The sequence below is a fragment of the Microchirus variegatus genome (assembly GCF_963457635.1).
Source record: "Microchirus variegatus genome assembly, chromosome: 16".
Taxonomy (NCBI): Eukaryota; Metazoa; Chordata; class Actinopteri; order Pleuronectiformes; family Soleidae; genus Microchirus; species Microchirus variegatus.
Genome location: NC_139817.1, coordinates 12,319,171 through 12,340,104, shown reverse-complemented (window position 1 = coordinate 12,340,104; position 20,934 = coordinate 12,319,171). Strand labels below are relative to the sequence as shown.

Sequence of the window (20,934 nt, the reverse complement as noted above, 5' to 3'; positions counted from 1 at the left end):
AAAAAACTAAAAAAATATTTGTGCTAAGGAATAGGATAAATATGTTCAATTTTAAAATCTTACCCTTTTTTTCTTGATGTAAATGTTGCTGTTTTAAATGTGTTATTGGCCTTGTCTAACCCTTTGCCTTTCTAAAGCGCTTCGGCTCAACTCCCGGTGTCTTAATGAGAAAAATAAATAAATATGATGTGATTTAAATGTAGATATTTTCATTAACATTAGCTCTCAAATGACCTAGGGGTCACTGGGCATCTAATCTGGCCAGTTGGGGGTCCATCGAGTGAAAGACTATTTATATGCCTAAAATCACTGTAGATCACGGAATTCTATCATGATACCATGATATTTCACAGAATTTCAAAATAAGTGTCTGTTTTGATATGGAACAATACATAGTTCAAGATAAAGATGTATTCATGATGGAAACATTATTGTGGCTGGGCCACATGAAATGGGCTAGAGGGCTACATTTGGCCCGCGGATCTCGAGTTTAAAACCTTTTACAAAGCAGTGGCTCTAAAGTGCCTTTCTACTCTGTACTGTTTGCAGAGTGTTGGTGTTTTGGTTGTTTTATTCTTTTCGTTTGAAGGAAAGTAAATGAAGGAAAATGAGGGGAAAACAGCAGCAGCGCCACGCCTCTCACATTTCACGCGCGCACGCGCAGTTGGACCTTGTGGTGGGTGGATAGAGATTTTGTGTTTATTTTCGTGATTTGCTAACCAAGTAAACGTGTTTTGCGCAAACGCTAAACATTACACGCTAAAAAAGTGTAAACCGCTAAAGATTAACGAGAACGTATTTCACTTACGAGTGACTGTAGCATTTCGCGAGGTAGCGCGTTTTAGCTAGCGTGTTAGCGTGAAGTTGATGAATGTCTCTTCAGCGTTAGCTCTTAGCGGACTGTGTTAGCACGTAAGCAAAGACTGAACACGGAATATCAAAGTTTAATTAAAATCACCCGGTTACCGTTCGATACATATTGGGTTAACGCTACGATACATAACTCACGGTAAGTCCTCAAATCAGGGCGAGTTCGCTGCTCTTTGAATCAGTTAATGGTGCGGTACCATAGCTAACACCGACATTAGCTGGGGAATCTCAGCTAACTGCATGTCCTATCTAATAATTATATTTTAATTTGATATGCTTGTGAAGGCGACCAACTATTATTTCAGGCTACTTTCAGGTACGAAGTGCTGAAGCGTTGTTCGAAAGGATGAAGCTGACTGTGTTCATCTGCTCTGGCATAGCAGTGCTAACATTAGCTTAGAAACAGCTGCAATAAATGTCATCGTATATCAAATCCCAATTTAATGAGTATGTACGTATTGTTGTTAATAAGAAAACGCCCCTTTCTCGGGAACTATAAAATGTTTTGTTTTGCATTTCAGACGAAATAATATGGACATATTTGCAGAAGACGACCTCTGAGGTGTTCTGCATGCATGAATGTGAGCAATTACTGCAGTGGTTATACTTTTAAATATGGATTGATCCATGCAAACAGACGTTATATGTGGTTTTTGTGCAGTGTATTTGTGTTAGTATAATACCAATGCAACTATAATCAAAGCATTGCTATCCCAAGAGTTTTGAAAACTGTCTAAAAGCCCAGAAACTATATAGCCAGAGTTTTAATTAGTCAGTTAAATGTTTACATTTGAGGTGAAGTCAGAGGTATTTCTTATAATGCAGTGTGGCTTACCCATCTTACCCATCTCTCTCTCTCTGTTCAGATTGCTAAACCTGGGCAACTTTTGGCAAAGCTATAGAGGATACAGCTGGAAAAGTCTCCCCTAGGTTGAAACCTAAGGAGCAAAATGTCCATCACAAACACTCCCACCAGTAACGATGCCTGCTTGAGCATTGTGCATAGCCTGATGTGCCACCGGCAGGGAGGGGAGAGTGAAAGCTTTGCCAAGCGGGCTATTGAAAGTCTTGTCAAGAAGCTGAAAGAGAAGAAGGATGAGCTGGATTCCCTTATCACAGCCATCACTACGAATGGAGCGCATCCCAGCAAGTGTGTAACCATACAGCGAACCTTGGATGGACGTTTACAGGTGCAGTAGAAGATGATGCAGTGTAAAGCTGGCTTAGTGTCATGCTCAGTGAAAACTTTAAGCGATAACTCATGTCTCATTAGATTCTCTTTGTGCTTTAGGTTGCAGGGCGTAAAGGTTTCCCACATGTTGTCTATGCCCGACTGTGGAGGTGGCCTGATCTCCACAAGAATGAATTGAAACACGTGAAATATTGCCAGTATGCCTTTGACCTGAAGTGTGACAGTGTTTGTGTGAACCCATATCACTATGAGAGGGTCGTCTCTCCAGGCATTGGTAAGTCAGTGATCCATATTATTATTATTTTTATTTTTTTATCCTGGCTGGATATCATTATTTTATGTTTTTGTGAATGTAGAGTAATTGTAGAAATGCAATAAAGGGTTGTGAAGTTTGATGCAAAATAAACACTCTTGCTCTTCAGACTATTCTTAGTGATTGTGAATTTCTGCACAATAATACAGTTGAAACAACCAACCAACTAACATTTATTACTTTATTCCTTTTTCAGACTTATCAGGGCTGACGCTTTCAAGTTCAGGTAAGGAGATGCTAGAATTTATGTTTTTGCTCTTTCATGGTTTCGAGAATGTTCATCAGCCCTAACTTTGTTTGTTGGTCTCTGATAGGCCCACTCATGGTGAAGGATGAATATGACTATGATAATCAGCAATCTCACTCCAGCTCTGAGAACCACTTGCAGACTATCCAGCATCCACCATCAAGGCCTGGTCCACAAGAGACTTTCAGCAGCCCCACTCTACTCCCTCCATCAGAGAGCAGCAGTTCTGCTTCGACCTCTGCTTTCTCCGCAATCAGTGCTGGACCCTCAAGTGAGACACATACTAAGTATCCTGTACTATTTTTGCCAATTAGAAACAAATACATTTGATTAATTTCAATAAATCTGCTGAAGAAAATATGAATCTACTACCAAAATACCTGGAAATTTCAGTTATAGTCTTCATGCAGTCTACATTTCTTTTTAAGTTTGCACAAATATGGCATCACAGTTCCTTTGAATTTATATCTATAGATCCTACCCCCAACTGGAACAGGAGCAACAGCTTTACTCCTGCGGTGCCTCAGCACCAGAATGGTCATCTGCAACATCATCAACCCATGCCTCACACAGGGCATTACTGTAAGTAGAAGAGGAAACAACCCTCACCCCCTGTGTCTGAATAATTTATGAATGTAATTTATAAGAGATATCCAAATTAATATTTGCACATTTTCACAGGGCCGGTTACTAATGAAATTGCTTTCCAGCCCCCCATATCCAATCACCCTGGTGAGTATAAAGAAGCAAATGAAAAAATATTCACTTATTTACCCTTTCATTATTTATAAAATTGTACTGTTATTGAAACCCTTTGACCTCCGTTTGCTTTTTCCCCAGCTCCAGAATACTGGTGCTCTATTGCTTACTTTGAGATGGACGTCCAGGTAGGGGAGACATTTAAGGTGCCGTCCACATGTCCAATTGTTACTGTTGATGGCTATGTGGATCCATCAGGAGGTGATCGCTTCTGCTTGGGCCAACTGAGCAATGTCCACAGGACAGAGAACATAGAAAGAGCCAGGTAGTGATATATGAAGGTTTTGAATACGACAATATTGTTTATTCGAGCAGGCAAATTTCTATATATAATAAGTCCGGAAGAGCAATGTGTTTTTCTCCTTCTGACCTCAGGCTCCACATTGGTAAAGGTGTACAGCTGGAGTGCAAAGGTGAAGGAGATGTGTGGGTGCGCTGTTTGAGCGATCATGCAGTGTTTGTGCAAAGCTATTACCTGGACCGCGAGGCTGGACGTGCTCCTGGAGATGCAGTTCACAAGATCTACCCCAGCGCTTACATCAAGGTGATAATGTAATACTTTGCACATACAGTGAAAAGCAGAAGTGTTTAAAAAAAAGTAGAGTTTTCTCTTTTATATTGCAGTTAAGCCCATGTGGAGCATCCTCAAAAAGTTTAATTCTATCTTATTAAATTAATGCCTTTGCTCATCATCAGGACTTATTTAGCCATTTATTGGTTGTGACCAATCTTGTCTCCCACCAGGTTTTTGACTTGCGTCAGTGCCACAGACAGATGCAGCAGCAGGCGGCAACAGCTCAAGCAGCAGCCGCAGCTCAGGCGGCAGCCGTAGCTGGTAACATTCCCGGACCTGGCTCTGTGGGAGGAATCGCCCCTGCCATCAGTGAGTAATGTTACTGTTTCTTTTCTCTTCAGCAAGTGTATTATTTTGATTGCTTCTCAGCATGTCTATTTATACATGTATTTGTTGACCAGACTAAAATCGGGGACTATTATGTCACTTCAATGCTCTGTTTAGTCCTCCTGCAACCCTGAAAACTAAAGTAACTTCATCCATTTTGTGTTTGGGTTGGACAAATTGTGGCTTTTGCAGCTGCATCATGCAGAAAAATATCTAGTCTAGACAACTCAACTGTACAGTAAAATACACAGAAAGATGATGACAAGGGAGCTGGATGCATTCGGTCAAACAGTCTTGGGTGCAGACTTACAATTTGCCATTACACCACATTTATTTTTTAGTGCCATGTGCGCTTATTTATATAGCCGAGGAGGATGAACTGTCACTATGCAGCTCTCTCCTTTTATATTTTCATATTAAGGAAAGTAAAATGATTGCTTTAGAACAGCCTTTCATTAAATATACACAGATTTATCTGTCACATTTTTCCAGATTTTTAGTTTTGTCATGTATTGCAGTAACAGACTGGGTTACAGGTGATGAAATACATCTCACATGGTTAATATACCATATACACTGTGAGTGTGGATTTAGATGTGTCAATTTACTACTTTTTAGTACTTTTTTTTTAAATGAATGAACAAAGAACATCTCTTGAGACGAACCAACTGAATAATTTTTTTCTTCAAATACAAACATTTGAATTGTTTGATTGCGCATTTCAGAGCATAGTTTTACAATGCAAAAACAAATAAATAAAAAACACTAAACATATAAATACTCACAGAATTCAAGGCATAAATCAAAATAATGACAAGAAACAATTGCCTTCAAGTTGTGCATTTTAACTCATAAGCCTTACTTTAAAACACACAGGATTAAACACAAAAACCATACCAAAACCAATAAACAAACACAAAACCCCTTACACTTAAGCAGCCGTCTGTGTTTATCTTAACTCAAACTATTGATAGTTATTGATTTTTCGGTTGGTGCTTCCCTGCAGTTCTTAAATGATCTTTGAAATGGACGTAAATATCACATTGTTGTCGCTGTTGTGCATTACCATGTCTACTGCTACGAGAGAACAGTCTGTAAGTTCTCTGATAACACTTGTTTGTGTATGAGTTTAATTGAGCATGTGGTTAAAATGAAGGAGAGTAAACGAATCAATGTGCTCAGAACTCAGGCTTGCCCTGTGCTTTGATGCAGTATTTCTTGCTGCAGCAATGACTTTGTTAGCGTTGGATAGCATGCTTCATTTGGGCTGTTCCCTCTTCTCTTCCCTTCCCCCATCATTGTTTGTTTTGTCTTGCTTCATTTTGTTGTGCATCAGCCTTCTCTCCATCGTGACCACTCATTGTGTATTGTGTTACTACTACTTCTTCTTCTTCTTCTACGTCACGGTTGGCATCCGTGTCCTCCGAGCAAAACACTGTGCTGCTCTGTTTAAACAGTAGCGAAGCGGCGATTCGATGCAACGCATCTTTTCCTTGAGGATTATTCCTCGAGTCATTCAAGGAATCATTTCATCCCTAGTTCCATCTTTGCACAACAACAGTAACATTGCTGACATGTCTTTGGTTTGGCCTGTGGTTGCCACGTTGATCTGAACGCTGCTGTGTGCTACTCCTCTGCAGGCTTGTCTGCAGCCGCGGGCATCGGGGTCGATGACCTGCGCAGGTTGTGCATCCTGCGGATGAGCTTTGTGAAAGGCTGGGGACCCGACTACCCACGGCAAAGCATTAAAGAGACACCCTGTTGGATTGAAATCCATTTACATCGGGCTCTACAGCTACTGGACGAAGTTCTGCACACCATGCCAATAGCTGACCCTCAGCCTCTTGACTAAGTTGAAAAACTTTAATTCTACACAAACAAACAAACGCAAAACAAAAATCAGACTGTACTCATTACAAACAACTCCACCTGTGAGCCCGGAGGGCTGAAGGAGGACTGCAACTTCAGGGATGATGAGTAGGTCATAAGGAGTAAGAGCGAGGACATAAAGGTTGGCAGTATACTCCAATCGCACTGCTTTTCCATTGTAGTGCTGGGAGCCGTTGTCAGTTTACTGAACTGGACTCCAAGGTCTGTGTGTTCAGTGACTTCCACACAACAGCTGGAGGAGCATGTGAGTCACACTGCGAGGAGTTTGTAGCACAGTGGAAACATGCCGGTATTCTGATGTTGTTCAATTGGGAATCTACAGTATAATATGCAGCGAAGACGGCTCTCATATCTTGAGTATTTATTTTAAAAAAAAGAAAGAAAGAAAAAAAAAAGCTTCCACCACAGGAAAAGAATGTCCACACCGAGTTTGAAATATGCTGAAATCTTATCAATTATTCAATTAGCCTAAATAATGCAGAGACTGTGGGCGTTTTCTACCATAATGGTTAAAGATGTTGAATAAGACTGAGTGATCTCTTTTGGAATATTTAGTAAGAACACAGTCAAACTGTTGAGCTGAGCCCGTGTTAGTGGATGCTGAGCTGTTGTATATCCTGTCAAATGTGTTTTGTTGGTATATACTGCTACCGGTCCAGTCCTCCTTCAGTGGCTGTCTGGTGTGAATATCACTTCATGTAAGTGGAGTTTTATTCCCCCCTTTTGCAGATCAGGACATTCATGTGAAATAATGTTATTCACCCCCCGCCCTTTTTTGTTGTAAAATATGATCTTAAAACTGTTTCTCAGAGCTAAGATTTTTGATTCCCCTTTTTGAACAGTTGTTTTTATTAATGTAAAGAACATTTACAAAGGCCCTTTTTTAGTTGAGCTTGGCTTCTCTTTTTAAAAACAGTTATTCTATCACCAGTCAAGGCTGTTGAGACGGTGAGAGTTGATGTTTTCTACTGAAGTTTTACGACCCACAAAAGATTAAAATGCATTTTTTAAAGAAAAGTTTATAATACACATCAGTGTAATATTATTTGTTGTCATTTATTTTATTAGATGTCCTTATAGTGTCCATTAGCACTTTATTAATTTGCCTAAGTATTTTGTCTTGTTTTTGTTGTGTGGTTACTTGTTGTATCCATATAATATCTTTTAATATAGTGAAAAATCTAAAAGTGTACACTGGTTCCAAAGGTCTGCGGCTACTTTTGGACCCCACAAGTGGTGTCTGCTCAAAATCTCTTTCCAGTATCAAATATTTTACCTGCAGAAGGGTCTGTAGTTTTTTATTCTTTGAAACCACATGGAATGAACAATGCCACAATCTCTGACACTCTAAAGATAGATTTGGGTGGATTATCATGATACGTTAGCTCACGTCCACCCATTTTAAAATGCACGTTATTTTTATTTTGGACAACACATTAACGTAGATAACAGCCAAGGAAAGAAGTGAGGGTTGAACTGTGAGAGAAAGTGTAGCCATATCGATGCCAAAAATACTGAAAAGTAGGACGTTCACCACACTGCAGTCATTTCAGTGTTCACGTCTCTTCTTTCAATTTGGTTTTTCATGCTCAACGGAATGATTTTAGTTTTTTGCTCAGCACTATTCATAAAATACTTTGGTATTTTGAGCTCTGTTTACAGCTGTTGCAGTATTTTATACCTTTTTGCTACCTTTACACTTATGAACCACTCTGGCTGCACCTGAAAATGTTTTTTTTTTTTAGTAAAGTAAAAGGAATGCTGTACAATTTTCAGGAAATGCAGGTTCGTGCTCATTGTAACCCTTTACAATTAAGTCATACATCCTGAATATATAGCTGAGTTTGAATGATGTTGGTGTTTTTATGTATGAATATGATTGAATAAAATTTAATGGGCTAATACTACTGCGACATTTGATCGGTGTGTGTGTGTGTGTGTGAACTAAAACCAAAGTCAGGACACTCGACGTTGAACAAGAGAACATTTATTACTGCAAAGACATGTCACAAATCTTAAGAAAACAACACTAAAGCTAGCCTGAGCTGAGATCTGAAATATTCAGAAAACCAAACTACATGTGTCTTTAATAGTTTCTATAATCATCAATACAACACACTAAATGATATCTTTAGAAATATAAAAGTCCCCCAATTGTCCTCATTTTTTATGCAAAATACACAATACAAATCACCCTACACGCATTGGTTCGCTTGCCAGTTTGAGAAGATAAGAAGGAAACTTAACAGCACACAAAAAGAAAGTTACATGAAATTTGTGTGTATATATTATATCAGATACTATACATAATCCCAAAAAGAGGAAAAAAAAAATGAATCACAAAAGCACTTGAGCCAACAAATCCGATAAAATGTTCACCAAAAAAGAACAAATCAAATAATTAGGACACAAATAAATAGAACTTTTTTCAGTTTTTGATATATATACATATTTTTGTCTCGGGTGAATCAAAATAAAAACCTTCCCCCAAATGCACCTGCCAAATGCTTGTGCTTGCATTAGAGCGTGCTACAGGTGGCCACGACTCACTGCACTGTCAAATGGCACTTGAAAACATCCAAATACAAATCTCAAACAGGTCACAGCATTCAGAAAATATCATTTGACAAAGAAAAAAAAAAATCACTATCATGAGAAAACCAGTCGCAGGAGAGCGCTTTACTTACAGTAACTCTCCTTTTTCATGAGCCAGCTCTATACAATAAAACGTCGTTTTCAGGTCATCCACCGTGCGTTAACCACTCGGTGTTTGTCTCTGGTGTCACATCCAATAAATAAACAGTCCAGTCTGAGAACAGGGATTTCTTCTTTTTTTTTTCTTTCCTCCTTTTCTTTCCTTAGCCATGGTGTGTGTTCTCAGTGGCAGCACCTGTGCAATCAAATGTCTGCTTTGATAGCCTCTATCTGTAGCCCACTAGAGACCCAATCGTCACCCAGGCCATCTGCACTGGCCAGGGTGAAATTAAAGGCACTGGAGTCTGCTATGGGTCAGTGAAGCTGCCATGTTGTCCAGGTGAGGAGGCATTTCTTAGCTTTCACTTTTTTTTCCCACCCCGAATTGGTTTGGAAACGGGCTCATTTGCACACAGCGGTTACAGAAAACAAAAAACAAAACAAAAACAAACTTCTCAATTTTTAAAGACACTGAGAAATTAAGTACAATTGTATTGGCAGCATTAACATCAGTCCAGTGTCAACCAGGCAGGGTTGAAAATTCAACTAAAAAAAAGCTATATCACTGTGTGGCACATCAGTCTATGTGAAAACAAACAAAGATAGAGAAGAAAGAAAACCCGAACGATGAAACGGTTTCTAGCAGCACATGGTAGGCGTGCAAGACCAGAAAGCACTTAATGATCCTAAAGCACACAATTATTAAAAACAAAAAACAAAAAAAAAACACTTCCACTCCAGGCACAAAAGAATACATGATACCATCGACAGTGTTGTAGTTAATCCATACGACAAAAACGGAGCAGAGACTCGCGTAAGAGAACATAAATAAATTAAACACGCTATCCTGCAAAACCTTGATTCCTAAACCAGAATGTCGCTTTTTTACAACCACATTCTCAACAACTCGAGGGAGAGGGGTTACTTCATTTTTCTGCAGTTATAACGCGAACAAAGATTGAGGTTGTTTATTATGAGGCTCTGGACAAAGATCGAGGGGCTTATGTTTATGGATTCATTCATCTAGTGTTCTCTCGAGGTCACAGTATGATGTAAAAACAGCAAAACACCCCAGGGCCTTCAAACGTCCAGCTACTGTACTTCCAGTCTTGTCGACTTTTTTTAAAACGTCCACAGGGGATATGATGAGATTTGTGTGTGCTCTCTGTTTCTAGATCTGGTAAACCAGACATTTCAAGCCAATAGGATCATGGTAAGGCTATATGACGAGTGACTGAATCTATAGGAGATGAAAATAATTGAACAAAAATTACTACAAAAGTCATTTGACCCAGTTACCCTAAATGACACGCAATATGTTCCCCACCTTCCTTTTTTTACTACCGAGCATGTTTTCTGCACACAGCCTTACAATAAGACAACAAAACAATGGCAGAGAACCTGTGCCTGTGTGCCGTTAGTATTTAAAAAGGAATTTTTGGATTGGTGATAAAACCTTTAAAGACTGATTACAACAAATAATAGTGCCAACCCTTCGTTAACATCCTTAATCGATCCACAGGGGTTCAAAAAAAAAACAAAAAAAAAAACCTTCCACTCCTTCTGTACAGTAGTTCTGCTCTTTGCAGTGCTATAACTCACAATTCATAACAAGTTCCCAACGACAAAATAAATATCAATAAATAAAACTTTTCCGCAGAAGAGACGTTTGCGGAACATTTCAACAGGCAAAATAAACATATTTTAGTAGCAAAATCTTCCTATTCAGAGGATTAATCTCAATCTTCTCCACAAAAACAGAAGGCTGTTACACTTCAAGTATAGATGTAGTCTAATGAACCATAAAAAAAAAAAAGTTAGTACCCATGCCTTTCCCATCATTTTCAGTCTATAAACTAACCACAGAGGAGCTACCAAAAGAAACAAAGTCACATATAAACCGATCAAAACACATGAAAAGCAACAAATATATGTAGTGTATCGTCATTATATATACTATACATATATATATATTTATATATAATCTTTGAATATCAGAAAAATATCTACTTTTGGTCCACTGTACAAAGATGATCTCCAAACAGGGGAAACAAAGAATGAAGCATTGTTTTTTTTGTGTGTGTGGGCTAAAAACGGAAAAATCAATGTATCAGAGGTGAGAGAAAAAAAGAGCAAATGCAGATTTTTTTTTTTCCTCCATCGCGTTGAGATTTGTGCAGTACAGAGGTGTGTGTGCAATAAGAGTTTGGTGACTGCTCTGCACGCGTCAAAAGGGCTGGCACCACTGGTTTGAGGTAGGGTGACTGACAGATGTGTTTCTGACACACACACACACACACAAGCACGCAGACACAGGTATATATATATATATATATAGAAATATATACAAACACAGTGCAGACCTACACATTCATGTACAGTATAAACACACACACATACATACTCTTCACCCAATAACGAAGGCTAATGCAAGAATAGGCCTCAGGAGGGCAGAACTAGGGCAGGAGCAAGGCTAAAAAGACCATGATTTAGGTAAGTAATAAGCTTAGTAGAGCTGATCCAGAGAAAACAACAGATGTGTCTGTGCCTGCATTCCTTGGTCTCAACGCTGATGAGCCAGCCCAAATCCAGCCACGAGTCACCAGAAAGCCAAATATGTGGCTGGGACAATGCAGAGGGGCTGTGGGCTGTCTACACCGCACAGTCAGGACAACAAGGACAGCTGCATTTAAGGATAAGGCACTATGATAAAGCCGAGGTACATTTAATCCCTGACATTCCTTCTGCTCTGCAACATGGCACTGTGGGACAGGAAACGGCTCTCGGGAGGGCCCGAACGGCAACGCTCCCAGCTTCCTCTTGTTGGTTTGGTTTTTGGTCCTTTTGTGAACTTAAGAAACGTCTATAATACAGAAACCGAGAAAAAAGCCCAAGGGGAACATAACCAGTAAGTTAAGTTTTCAAGATTACAGCTCGTCACATAAAACCACAACTACGGAGCGTCTAAAATGAATTAAAAAAGGCAAGCGTTATGCACGTGAGTGCATGGGAAAGCTAGCTCTGAGAAAACGGACTTCTCAATCTCTACATAGACACACAAGTAGCAGCACAGAGATTTCCTTAGGGGTTTTTCTTTTCTTTTGTGTGTGTGTGTGTGTGTGGCTAAAAGCTATCAGTGGTTATCGGTGAGTGGCTACCAAATCATTTTCAAACCAAGCAGACAATTCTGCTCCATGATCCTTTAAAGAAACAAACAAAACAAACATACATAGAAAGTCATCCCTTTGTTTTTTTGTCTTTTTTTTTTTTAAGCTACATACAATACTCCAAAAATATTTTTTGTTCAGCTAAAAGTTAATTAGCAGTTGGAATGAATGTTACTCATACTAAACTTAGGGGGCATAACTGCAAGTTAAAGCAAAACACAATGATAGCACCATGTGGTTTGGGTAATACCAATTAAGTACAGCAAAACTATGTACAATCGACAGATGCGTAGGGTTAATTCATGACTTTGTTCCACTGGGACTGGTGACGTGGATTTGAGCTCTGAGACATCAGTAGTATGAAGGAGTTTCACTTCACTTCAAAGTTTAAACACAGACTGCTTCGCTGTTAAGTCACGATTTACCGGGAAAACGTTTAACGGGTCAAACTAGTCCTTTTTTTTTTACTCCCCCCGTCCCCGTCCCCTCCCAGCTACTGCATTGTAGTAGAGACTTAATGGGATGACACCACAGCAGTGAAGACACGGACAGCACCTACACTTGGCTAGAGAAGTAGCAGCAGCAGCAGTTCACCACTACTTTACTGACCAAGCAGGTGCAGACAGACGATGCATGGGGGGGGGGGGGGGGGGGGGGGGGGGGGGGGGGGGGAAGACAGAAAACATTGAGACTTGCAGAGAAAGATATGTGGAGAGGGTGGAAAAAAACAGTAATTGGCTCTTCAGACCCTCAAACGGAGGCGTAGGTGTTGCCTGTGGCGCTGCAGTGGCGGATGGTGGGAGTGCCAGCAGAGGGCGTGAGGATATGCTCGCTGTGATCCTGCTGGGGCTGGGGCAGCGAGTGGAGGACACTTGGTTGGACCACGCCCACCACGGGGTGGGAGCCGTCCTCCAGTGCCCCGACCTGGATCACCTGGATCACCTCATGCTCAGACTTTTCCCGCTTGGCAAGAGGTTCCCCGCACTCCTCCACGTCATCTTCCAAGTCACTGTCCATCCCGCTGGTCTCATCTGGACAGGAGAGAGAGGGACGCGCGTCAATGAAACGACAATCTCACACCTCTTTCGTCTCCCTTGGGGACATTGACAAATCTCAGAGATGGGTAAGTGGTATTTAAAGTCTCTGCTCATGCAACACGAAAAATGTTATACATAATCACGCAAAGACGTTGGACTCCACTTGACATTTAGTTAATCAAAACCACACTTCCATATAATGCCCACACTGTTGATACTGCATAAAAAAAAGGACTGAGACTAAGATAAATTCTTTCATCCATCCATCATCTACCGCTTTATCCTCCACCGGAGGGTCACTGTGCCTATCTCAGCTGACATAGGGCGATAGGTGGGGTACACCATGGACAGTTCGGCAGTCCATCACAGGGCCACATATAGAGACAAACAATCATTCACTCACACTCTCACACCTACAGTCAATTTAGAGTGACCAATTCACCTAATCCCCAAATCTGCATGTTTTTGGACTGTGGGAAGAAGCCGGAGGACCCAGAGTAAGATAAATTCTTGATTGTGCAAATACAAATTCATTAACATCAATTTCAGCAGATCTTGTCTCAGTAAAAGCACTTCCACATACCTTTATCAGTGAGGGATAACGGGTTGAGGCTGTCAAACTGTAAATGGAGACAAACATCATAATTAGAACATAAATTACAATTTAAATGTCATCTCTTCTGCTCTGGGAGAATTTCATCCCTGCTTTTTAAATGCATCACAGCAAAACTATCAAAAACCTCCCTACCTCCCCCATGACGCCGATGGGCGTCTCTCCAGTAGCTTGGGCCACGCGATGCTCCACTAGGTAAAACATGTACTCATCGTACAGCAGGCGAATCAGGTGGAAGGATCCAAAACTGGCAGCGCTGCGTAGGGTGAGGTCCCTGATCACCATAGAACTGCAGAAACGAAAAGCTTTAAAAACAACTACACACACATAAGCAGTCATGTCATATGTTTTTTCTGTTTTAATGCAGACCTGTAGAAAGACCATTTGAGCAGGAACTGTCGAGCCGCTCTGGGAAAACTCGGCCGGTGCTCGTAGGGTTTGAGCACCTGAGTGACCACGTTGTCCAGCCAAGCTGCCCATTGTTCCAAAGAACTTTGCTGCTGTAGTGTGGCCTTGAAGTCCTGCTCCAAGTGCTGTACCACTCCTTCCTCACACTGGCATACCCATGACGCCTGCTCCTGTACGGCAGCACAGTGAAAGAAGTTGGATGTTAAAATTATTGACAATTTTTGACAAAAAGAAGTGATATAATATATTCTTTTTAATATTATTACAAAAGCAACACCTCTGAATATTCAAAACACAAAGCAGTCCTCTGACTGACCTGTACATTGGCAAAGTCAACACGGTTGAGATCACTCAGCATCTGGTTGATCTGCGAAGTGTTTTGCAACACAGCACGTGCCGCCTGAGCCAGGTGGTTCAGAGATGTGTATCTGCGCAGTGTTTGCGCAAAGGCACTGACAGCGGCAATCTGTGGGAACAAAGCATACAAAGACACAGGTTTTTTACAACCGTCACTCATACCTGTTGTGCAGTGTTATCACAAAGGTACACTACCGTTCAAAAGTTTGGGGTCACCTATACAATTTTTTTGTGTTTTCCATTAAAAGTCACACTTTTATTCATCAAAAGAGTTGCAAAATGAATAGAAAATATAGTCAAGACACTGACAAGATTAGAAATTATGATTTTTATACAAAATAATAATTTTGCCCTTCAAGCAAAACTGTTTTCAGCTGTGCTAACATCATTGCACAAGGGTTTTCAAGGGTTTTCTAATCATCCAATAGCCTTCTAACGCAATTAGCAAACACAATGTACCATTAGAACACTGGAGAGATGGTTGCTGGAAATGGGCCTCTATATACGTTTGCAGCTATAATAGTCGTTTACCACATTAACAATGTATAGAGTGTATTTCTGATTAATTAAATGTTATATTCATTGAAAAAAAGTGTTTTTACTCAAAAAATAAGGAAATTTCTAAGTGACCCCAAACTTTTGAACGGTAATATAGGTTCTGTGTGAATGCTGCAATAACATACCTTGGTCTGGATCATTCTCTGTGGAATGGCATTCATAGCATTATTGAGCCAACCTTCCAAGCTTTTGGCAAAGTTGCGAATGGCTTGCGTCAAGGCACCTGAAAGAGAGACGGCAGAGAGACACGTTGATAAAAAAGCATTAGGAAAATACGAGCAACACAGCAAACATGTAAACATGAGTGGTGTTTTATTTATTTTTTTGGAGTGCAACTCACTGGGAATGGGTCTCAGGACATCAGGAATGAGGATCTCTACAAGGGCCTGGTACATTAGATGGTCACAGGTGCTCATCCATTTGAGCACTGCTTCATTTCTGCACAGCACCAATAGTTGTGATTGGGGGAGCCGTGCTTCGATCTCACTAATGCCGCTGCAGAATAATAGTAATAATTAAAAAAAGACAACAAGGCAGTGTTAGGAAGAGGCGTTTGAAAATGCACACATAATAAATATGCTGTGACAGACAAATCTCACCTGTTTTCTGTTACTGTGGCACCCTCTACTGAGTCAGGGGGAGAGTAACGCCAAAACGTCTGCCACAGCTTCTCAATTAGACTGAACTGGAGGTTAACAACCACGTCCAAGATGGCCTAAATACAACATCCAAACAAAATAAAAATTAGAATATTATTCCAGAACAACCAGGACTAGGTCAAATTCAATCCGATTTTTTTCAGCAGCACTGATTCCATTCACCTCTGTTATACTGATACAGCAGCAGAATTTTCATACAATAACATGTAAAACCTTTTTTTTTTTTTTATTCCTGACTTTGTTTGTAAGCCCATACATTTTCATTGTTATTGAGAACGTCACAAGGTGAAGAGGAATTTAATTTCGTAAATGCCAGTGGGTGGCATTTTACGAATCCCTCGTCACACACGTGACCTTTCAGAAAGTTTTAGTCAAAGTTTACATGTGTGCTGTATTTAAGTTTCACTTAATTAGACTGCTAGCCTTTTAAAATGAAAGACAACTTTAATAAACTCAATTTCTGCCGTGATTGATGTGAGGAAAGAGAGAATCTTTATACAATGTAAGTGGAATAGATTTACTGGGTGGCAAATACAGCCTAGTCTAGGCAGATCAATGGGAAAATGGACTGTCCGAATGGCTGTAATAGCGAGACACGATATCAATGAATGCTGCATTATTGAGCTATTGTACATGTGAAAATGTGAAGTGAAATTGAAAAGAAGGGCTTTTATCGCACCTCACAGTGCTCTCTGTAAAGACACTGGAGAGCTTTCACATCCTCCACATTGATGTTCTCCGTATTACTCTGACCCAGGTCCAGCTCCATGAAGTCCGGGAGTGCCCGCGATGCATCTGTGGCAGGTACAAAATACGTTACATAAGTAATACCCTGGCAAGCAAAAGTCATAAGCATACATGCAATTCTAATATTTTTTATTGTTTTCCAGACATTCACATAAAGAGTAACACCCACTGACCGAGAAACTGCTGGTGGTGCTGGCTCTGTGCGATGACGGTCTGCTCTGCTGCGCCAGGATGGTGCTGGCCTCCACCTGCGTAATTCTCTCCTGAGCCACCATCAAACTTCTGCACTGGCTTGAATCTGAAAATCACGAGGCCCACCTTAGCACCAATACAACCGGCCATAAAAAAAAAAAGGGTAAGTCCAGCTGCCTGTGTGTACCTCTGTTTCTGCTGAACTGGTTGCTGCCTCAGAGCCATATACTGCATGTCCTCTTGGAGTCTATTGAGCGGGGAGTCTGGTTTTACACGTATACCATAGTAGTGATATTTGGAGTTGCCCCTGGAAGACAAAATCAAACGTGAGCACATGTGTAACAGAATGGAAAAATTAGTTTGAACAGGAAAGAGAAGATGCTGATAACACCAACCTTGTCCCAAGTCGCCTTGTACGGAGTCCCATGAATATGGAGCGAATGAGTTTGCCAAAAGAGGCTGCGTTTACAGGGTCCAGTTTCTGCTCCTGGCAGTGCCGTAGATAATGATTGTAGAGGGTGGATCGTGGTAGACTTACGCCCTCTGCTGTCTCATAATTGTCCAGCAGCCACTGGAGCTACAAGGGGAAACACATGCTGTTTTAGTCGAGGGATATACAGTGGTCCATGTAAACTGCCTGTAAAGACCCCAGACTGACAGTCAGTGAACTGCTGCATCAAAGCCCTGCAGAAGCATTTCTATGCAGCTTAAAGCAACAGTAACAAATAAAAGAAGCGACAAATACCGCAAGCAACAAACCAAACTGAAACGTAGAGAGTTGAGAGAGGCAGAACAGCGAGACAGTGAGCTGAGCAAAAGTCAAGGTAAAATGAAGGCAAGCATTCATAAAGAAAAAAAAAAGAAGCAACTTACATGGCTGTTGAGCAGCGAGCTTCTCTGACTGGATAAACCCTCAGATTTTTGGAGCGTCTCAATCGCCATTTCAATCTAAACCACGAATCACAGGACAACAAAATGTAAGAGAAGGAAATTAAAACAAAAAGAAAGCAATAAAAATAAAAATTGACACATTGGTGGCCACTAACAAAAAAATAAAGCAAATATTGAAAAGATCCCAAAGCAAAGCACCACTAAACCCAAGCAGAGCAAAACCACTTCCCATTTCAAGAAAACAGGAACAAAGATTCTTAAACGTCACACAGTGTTGTGGACACACCAGACACACACAACTCCCAGATTCCATTAGAATATTTCTTCTCATAGTAAATAATAACAAAGAGCCAAACTCCATTACGAAGACAAACAACTAATCAATACTCCGTATCCGTGAAATCATTATATGTGGCCATCTTGGGTATTTCTTGTTCTGAACAATCCGCTTCAAATAAACTACTCATGTCTAGGATATGTCATAATGTCTTTAGGATTCCATATCGTTATGTATTGTATTGCTGTATTTTGGCAGCATGGTGGCTCAGAGTTAATCCTTTTATACAAAACCCTTTCTCTTTGCTATTTCATCAGATACAGTTCAGTTTGTTAATCTTGTTAAGTGGCACGTCACTTAGAAATGAAAAACTGAACAAAGCATTAAATCCTTGAATTGTCATTATTAAGGTTTAAAACACTGTTGTGATCACAAGTGATGATCACATATCAGTTACCACATCACTGATTTCATTTCAGTGTTCTTCTTAGAAATGCCTATTGGGGCATTCAGATGATAGATAAAGGCCAGGGCTTTGCTACTGTGTGTGGGAGTTTGAACAATACACAACTCTCCTAAGAAGTGGGTGAATTAAAGTCCAGAAGGACATTCCCTCCCTTCTTTGGAACACCCGTCTCTCAGGGTTTAGCCCCTCCCATTTTCTTCACCACAGAAAGAGCTAATAGTTTAACGGACGACAACAGGCCGTAGTTTGATCATGACTGAGAGTCAGGACTAGTCTACACAGTTCAGCACATACATCAGCAAAGGATCATGACCAGAGATGTACACAACCGTGAAGGAGGTGTACACAAATGTTGTTTGTGTATAATTGAAACACATTATCTGCAGTTTGGATTAATGTGAATGCATAGATTATTATAGTATGACAGGTACAAAGCAGCTAAAATAACTGGAAGAGTGAAAGCAAACTAATAGCTGTGTAAGAATGTAAACATCGAAGGTTTAAAAGTGACAACAAAGCTACTACAAATCCATGGCTACTTCGTTGCTCGTCCATTTTTCTTTTTCATTGGAAAAGGCATACTTTCTGCTGTGAATATTCCCGTCATTACCATTACAGTGGCAATTTAGAGTGCTCGGAATGGAGAAGTCTGAAAATGCTGCTGGATCTATTTTCCTTTTAAAAACTGCTTTCTAGTACGGATGGTCAAAACCTTTGAAAAATGACAATGCAGTTAGGCGCATTTCACTCACTGACTGAATCTTATCAGCAGTGACTCAACAAGCAGCTGTGAAGAAAAACGTCACTAAGACACTTGCATTCAGTTCAAGGTTCACCTCGTCATCGGTCACAAAAGAGAAATACTTGTTTCAACTTTTCACTATTTTCTCATTCTCTCAGAAACTAAGCATACAACTGCAGACAATCAACCTTTGTCCACAACAGCATGCCACGTGTACATGCATTGTTGTTTTGAGGTGTACTGACATGGACGCAGGTATTATTTTATCTGAAAGTGTCATGTCATGTTTTTGTTTAATAAAAATGTGGTAGCATGGATGTAGTCCTTGTCTAACAGTCAATCAACTAACACAACAGCGGGTAAAGACAGGCGAAGAAGCCAGTGACAGGCACTTTGTACTTACAGTAGCTGGGGAAGCTCGTGCGGTCTGGGTGGCAGGGTGTGGTCCAGTGCTGTCCATGAGGTACGCCCCAGAACTGCTGCTGATTACCTGACCCCCCGCCAGACCCATGCTCATTCCTCCACTGCCCCCTCCTCCGTTGTTGGTCATTCCATGAGATGTCACCACAGTGGACACTTGCGATGAGCTGCCCTGTGTGTCAAAGTAGCTTCCTCCACTGTTCTGGCTATACAGCTGTGGCTCTGAGTACGAGTAGGTTCTTCTGTTTATAAGAGAGGCAAAACAGTCAGTCAGTGTGAAACTACATTACAGATTTTAAATAACTCTGCAATTTTTCATTTTATTAAAGTGTTTTTCAGCCCCGTGTGGCTTCTTAATTATGTGAGACACCTGTTGAGGTACAAATATATAGCACAAATGTTTGTTATTGTGTGTCTTAGCCAAAAGTATTCTTTCAAAGTTTGCGTTTTACATTTCATTTCTTTGGGGGTCTTTAACAAATTGATTTACAAAACTGTTGCCCAGCCCATGTGCCCTGCTGTATGCATGATTTAGTATTTTCAAGTAGTCTGTAGTATTTCCACCAGTAGCTGATGTCACAGGGCTACAGTGTGTGTGTGTCTGTACAAACACTTATGTGTGTGTATGTGTTAATCACAGCAGGACAAACACAGCTTGGGCTTGTTAGTGTGGAGTGTATGCAACTCCAGTCCACAGACCCCTAGGACCACTGCGTGGCGTCGGCACTTATGCAGGCCTACTTCTGGTCATGTTCAGGTGACTGCACACAATCAAAGACATGACTGCAACCCCCTCAGAAAAGAAAACAAACTCCAGCACCAACATCATGTGCTGGTGACATGAATGATGGTGTGAAGAGACTTAAGAGGAGGGAGAACAGGCTGCAGAGACACAGCGCTAATATTTGTTGAGTGGTGTAAGAGCCGAGCTGAGGAGCAGAGTGACTCACATGTTGCCATTGGTGTAGACGCCACTGTTTTCCTCCACATACTGCACCTGTGCTGGGTAAACATGCTGAACCTGTTGAACAGTCTGGGCCTGGCAAAAGAGATGGCGATACTTGCAAATTAATTATTTAAGCCATTGAGATGACATGTTGTGCTGAGATATATGCAGACGTGCGTGAGTGCAGGTACAATATGAACACTTTTGCAGGAACACTTAGACACAAATGCACACAGAGCACCGGCCGGATGTACCTGTTGCTGGACAGGCACCTGCTGGGTGGAGCCGGTAGGCTGGACAGGCACAGTGGTCTGAAGAGGGACAGTGGAGGTGGAGTCAGCGCCTGCTTCAGGGGTCTGCATGGCGCCTAAATAAGTCAGAGAGAATACACACTCTTACTGAAGAAGGCCATGAAAGCTGAAAACCAAGAGCACTACCTGAACCTACCGGTCTAACTGGCAAAGCAACTTCACAACTCAATAACAACAAGAAAAAATATCTTAATGCATCTTTGTGCCAACACCCATGCAGTGACATGGATTAGTAATTCATTTAAACAGAATATAAATCTACTAAAGTCAAACAGGG

General features: G+C 40.8%; 2 protein-coding genes across 2 annotated transcripts; one reads left to right on the top strand and one right to left on the bottom strand.

Moving 5' to 3' along the window:
- Positions 1–733: 733 nt before the first annotated feature.
- On the top strand, positions 734–8,060 carry smad4a (SMAD family member 4a). The gene is made up of 12 exons (XM_083902995.1): positions 734–1,009; positions 1,392–1,451; positions 1,737–2,060; positions 2,162–2,336; positions 2,572–2,601; positions 2,690–2,893; positions 3,097–3,204; positions 3,304–3,354; positions 3,463–3,646; positions 3,757–3,925; positions 4,126–4,264; positions 5,923–8,060. The coding sequence occupies exons 3-12, from the start codon at positions 1,821–1,823 to the stop codon at positions 6,132–6,134; spliced, it is 1,512 nt and encodes a 503-aa protein (XP_083759121.1). The 5' UTR covers positions 734–1,009; positions 1,392–1,451; positions 1,737–1,820; the 3' UTR covers positions 6,135–8,060.
- A 4,723-nt stretch (positions 8,061–12,783) lies between these two features.
- On the bottom strand, positions 12,784–20,708 carry rfx3 (regulatory factor X, 3 (influences HLA class II expression); the record flags this gene model as incomplete). The annotated part of the gene is made up of 16 exons (XM_083903084.1): positions 12,784–13,064; positions 13,654–13,690; positions 13,819–13,972; positions 14,053–14,261; positions 14,408–14,557; positions 15,132–15,229; positions 15,347–15,501; positions 15,606–15,721; positions 16,345–16,460; positions 16,586–16,710; positions 16,792–16,911; positions 17,000–17,181; positions 17,478–17,552; positions 19,384–19,642; positions 20,351–20,439; positions 20,601–20,708. 16 exons carry the CDS (start codon positions 20,706–20,708, stop codon positions 12,784–12,786), a joined length of 2,274 nt encoding a protein of 757 aa, XP_083759210.1.
- Positions 20,709–20,934: the final 226 nt, after the last annotated feature.

Coding starts and splice junctions, on each gene's coding strand:
- smad4a (XM_083902995.1), top strand. CDS start 1,821: ATGTCCATCACAAACACTCCCACCAGTAACGATGCCTGCTTGAGCATT. Junction 3,355..3,462: donor CCCCATATCCAATCACCCTG/GTGAGTATAAAG, acceptor CTTTTTCCCCAG/CTCCAGAATACTGGTGCTCT. Junction 3,926..4,125: donor ACCCCAGCGCTTACATCAAG/GTGATAATGTAA, acceptor GTCTCCCACCAG/GTTTTTGACTTGCGTCAGTG.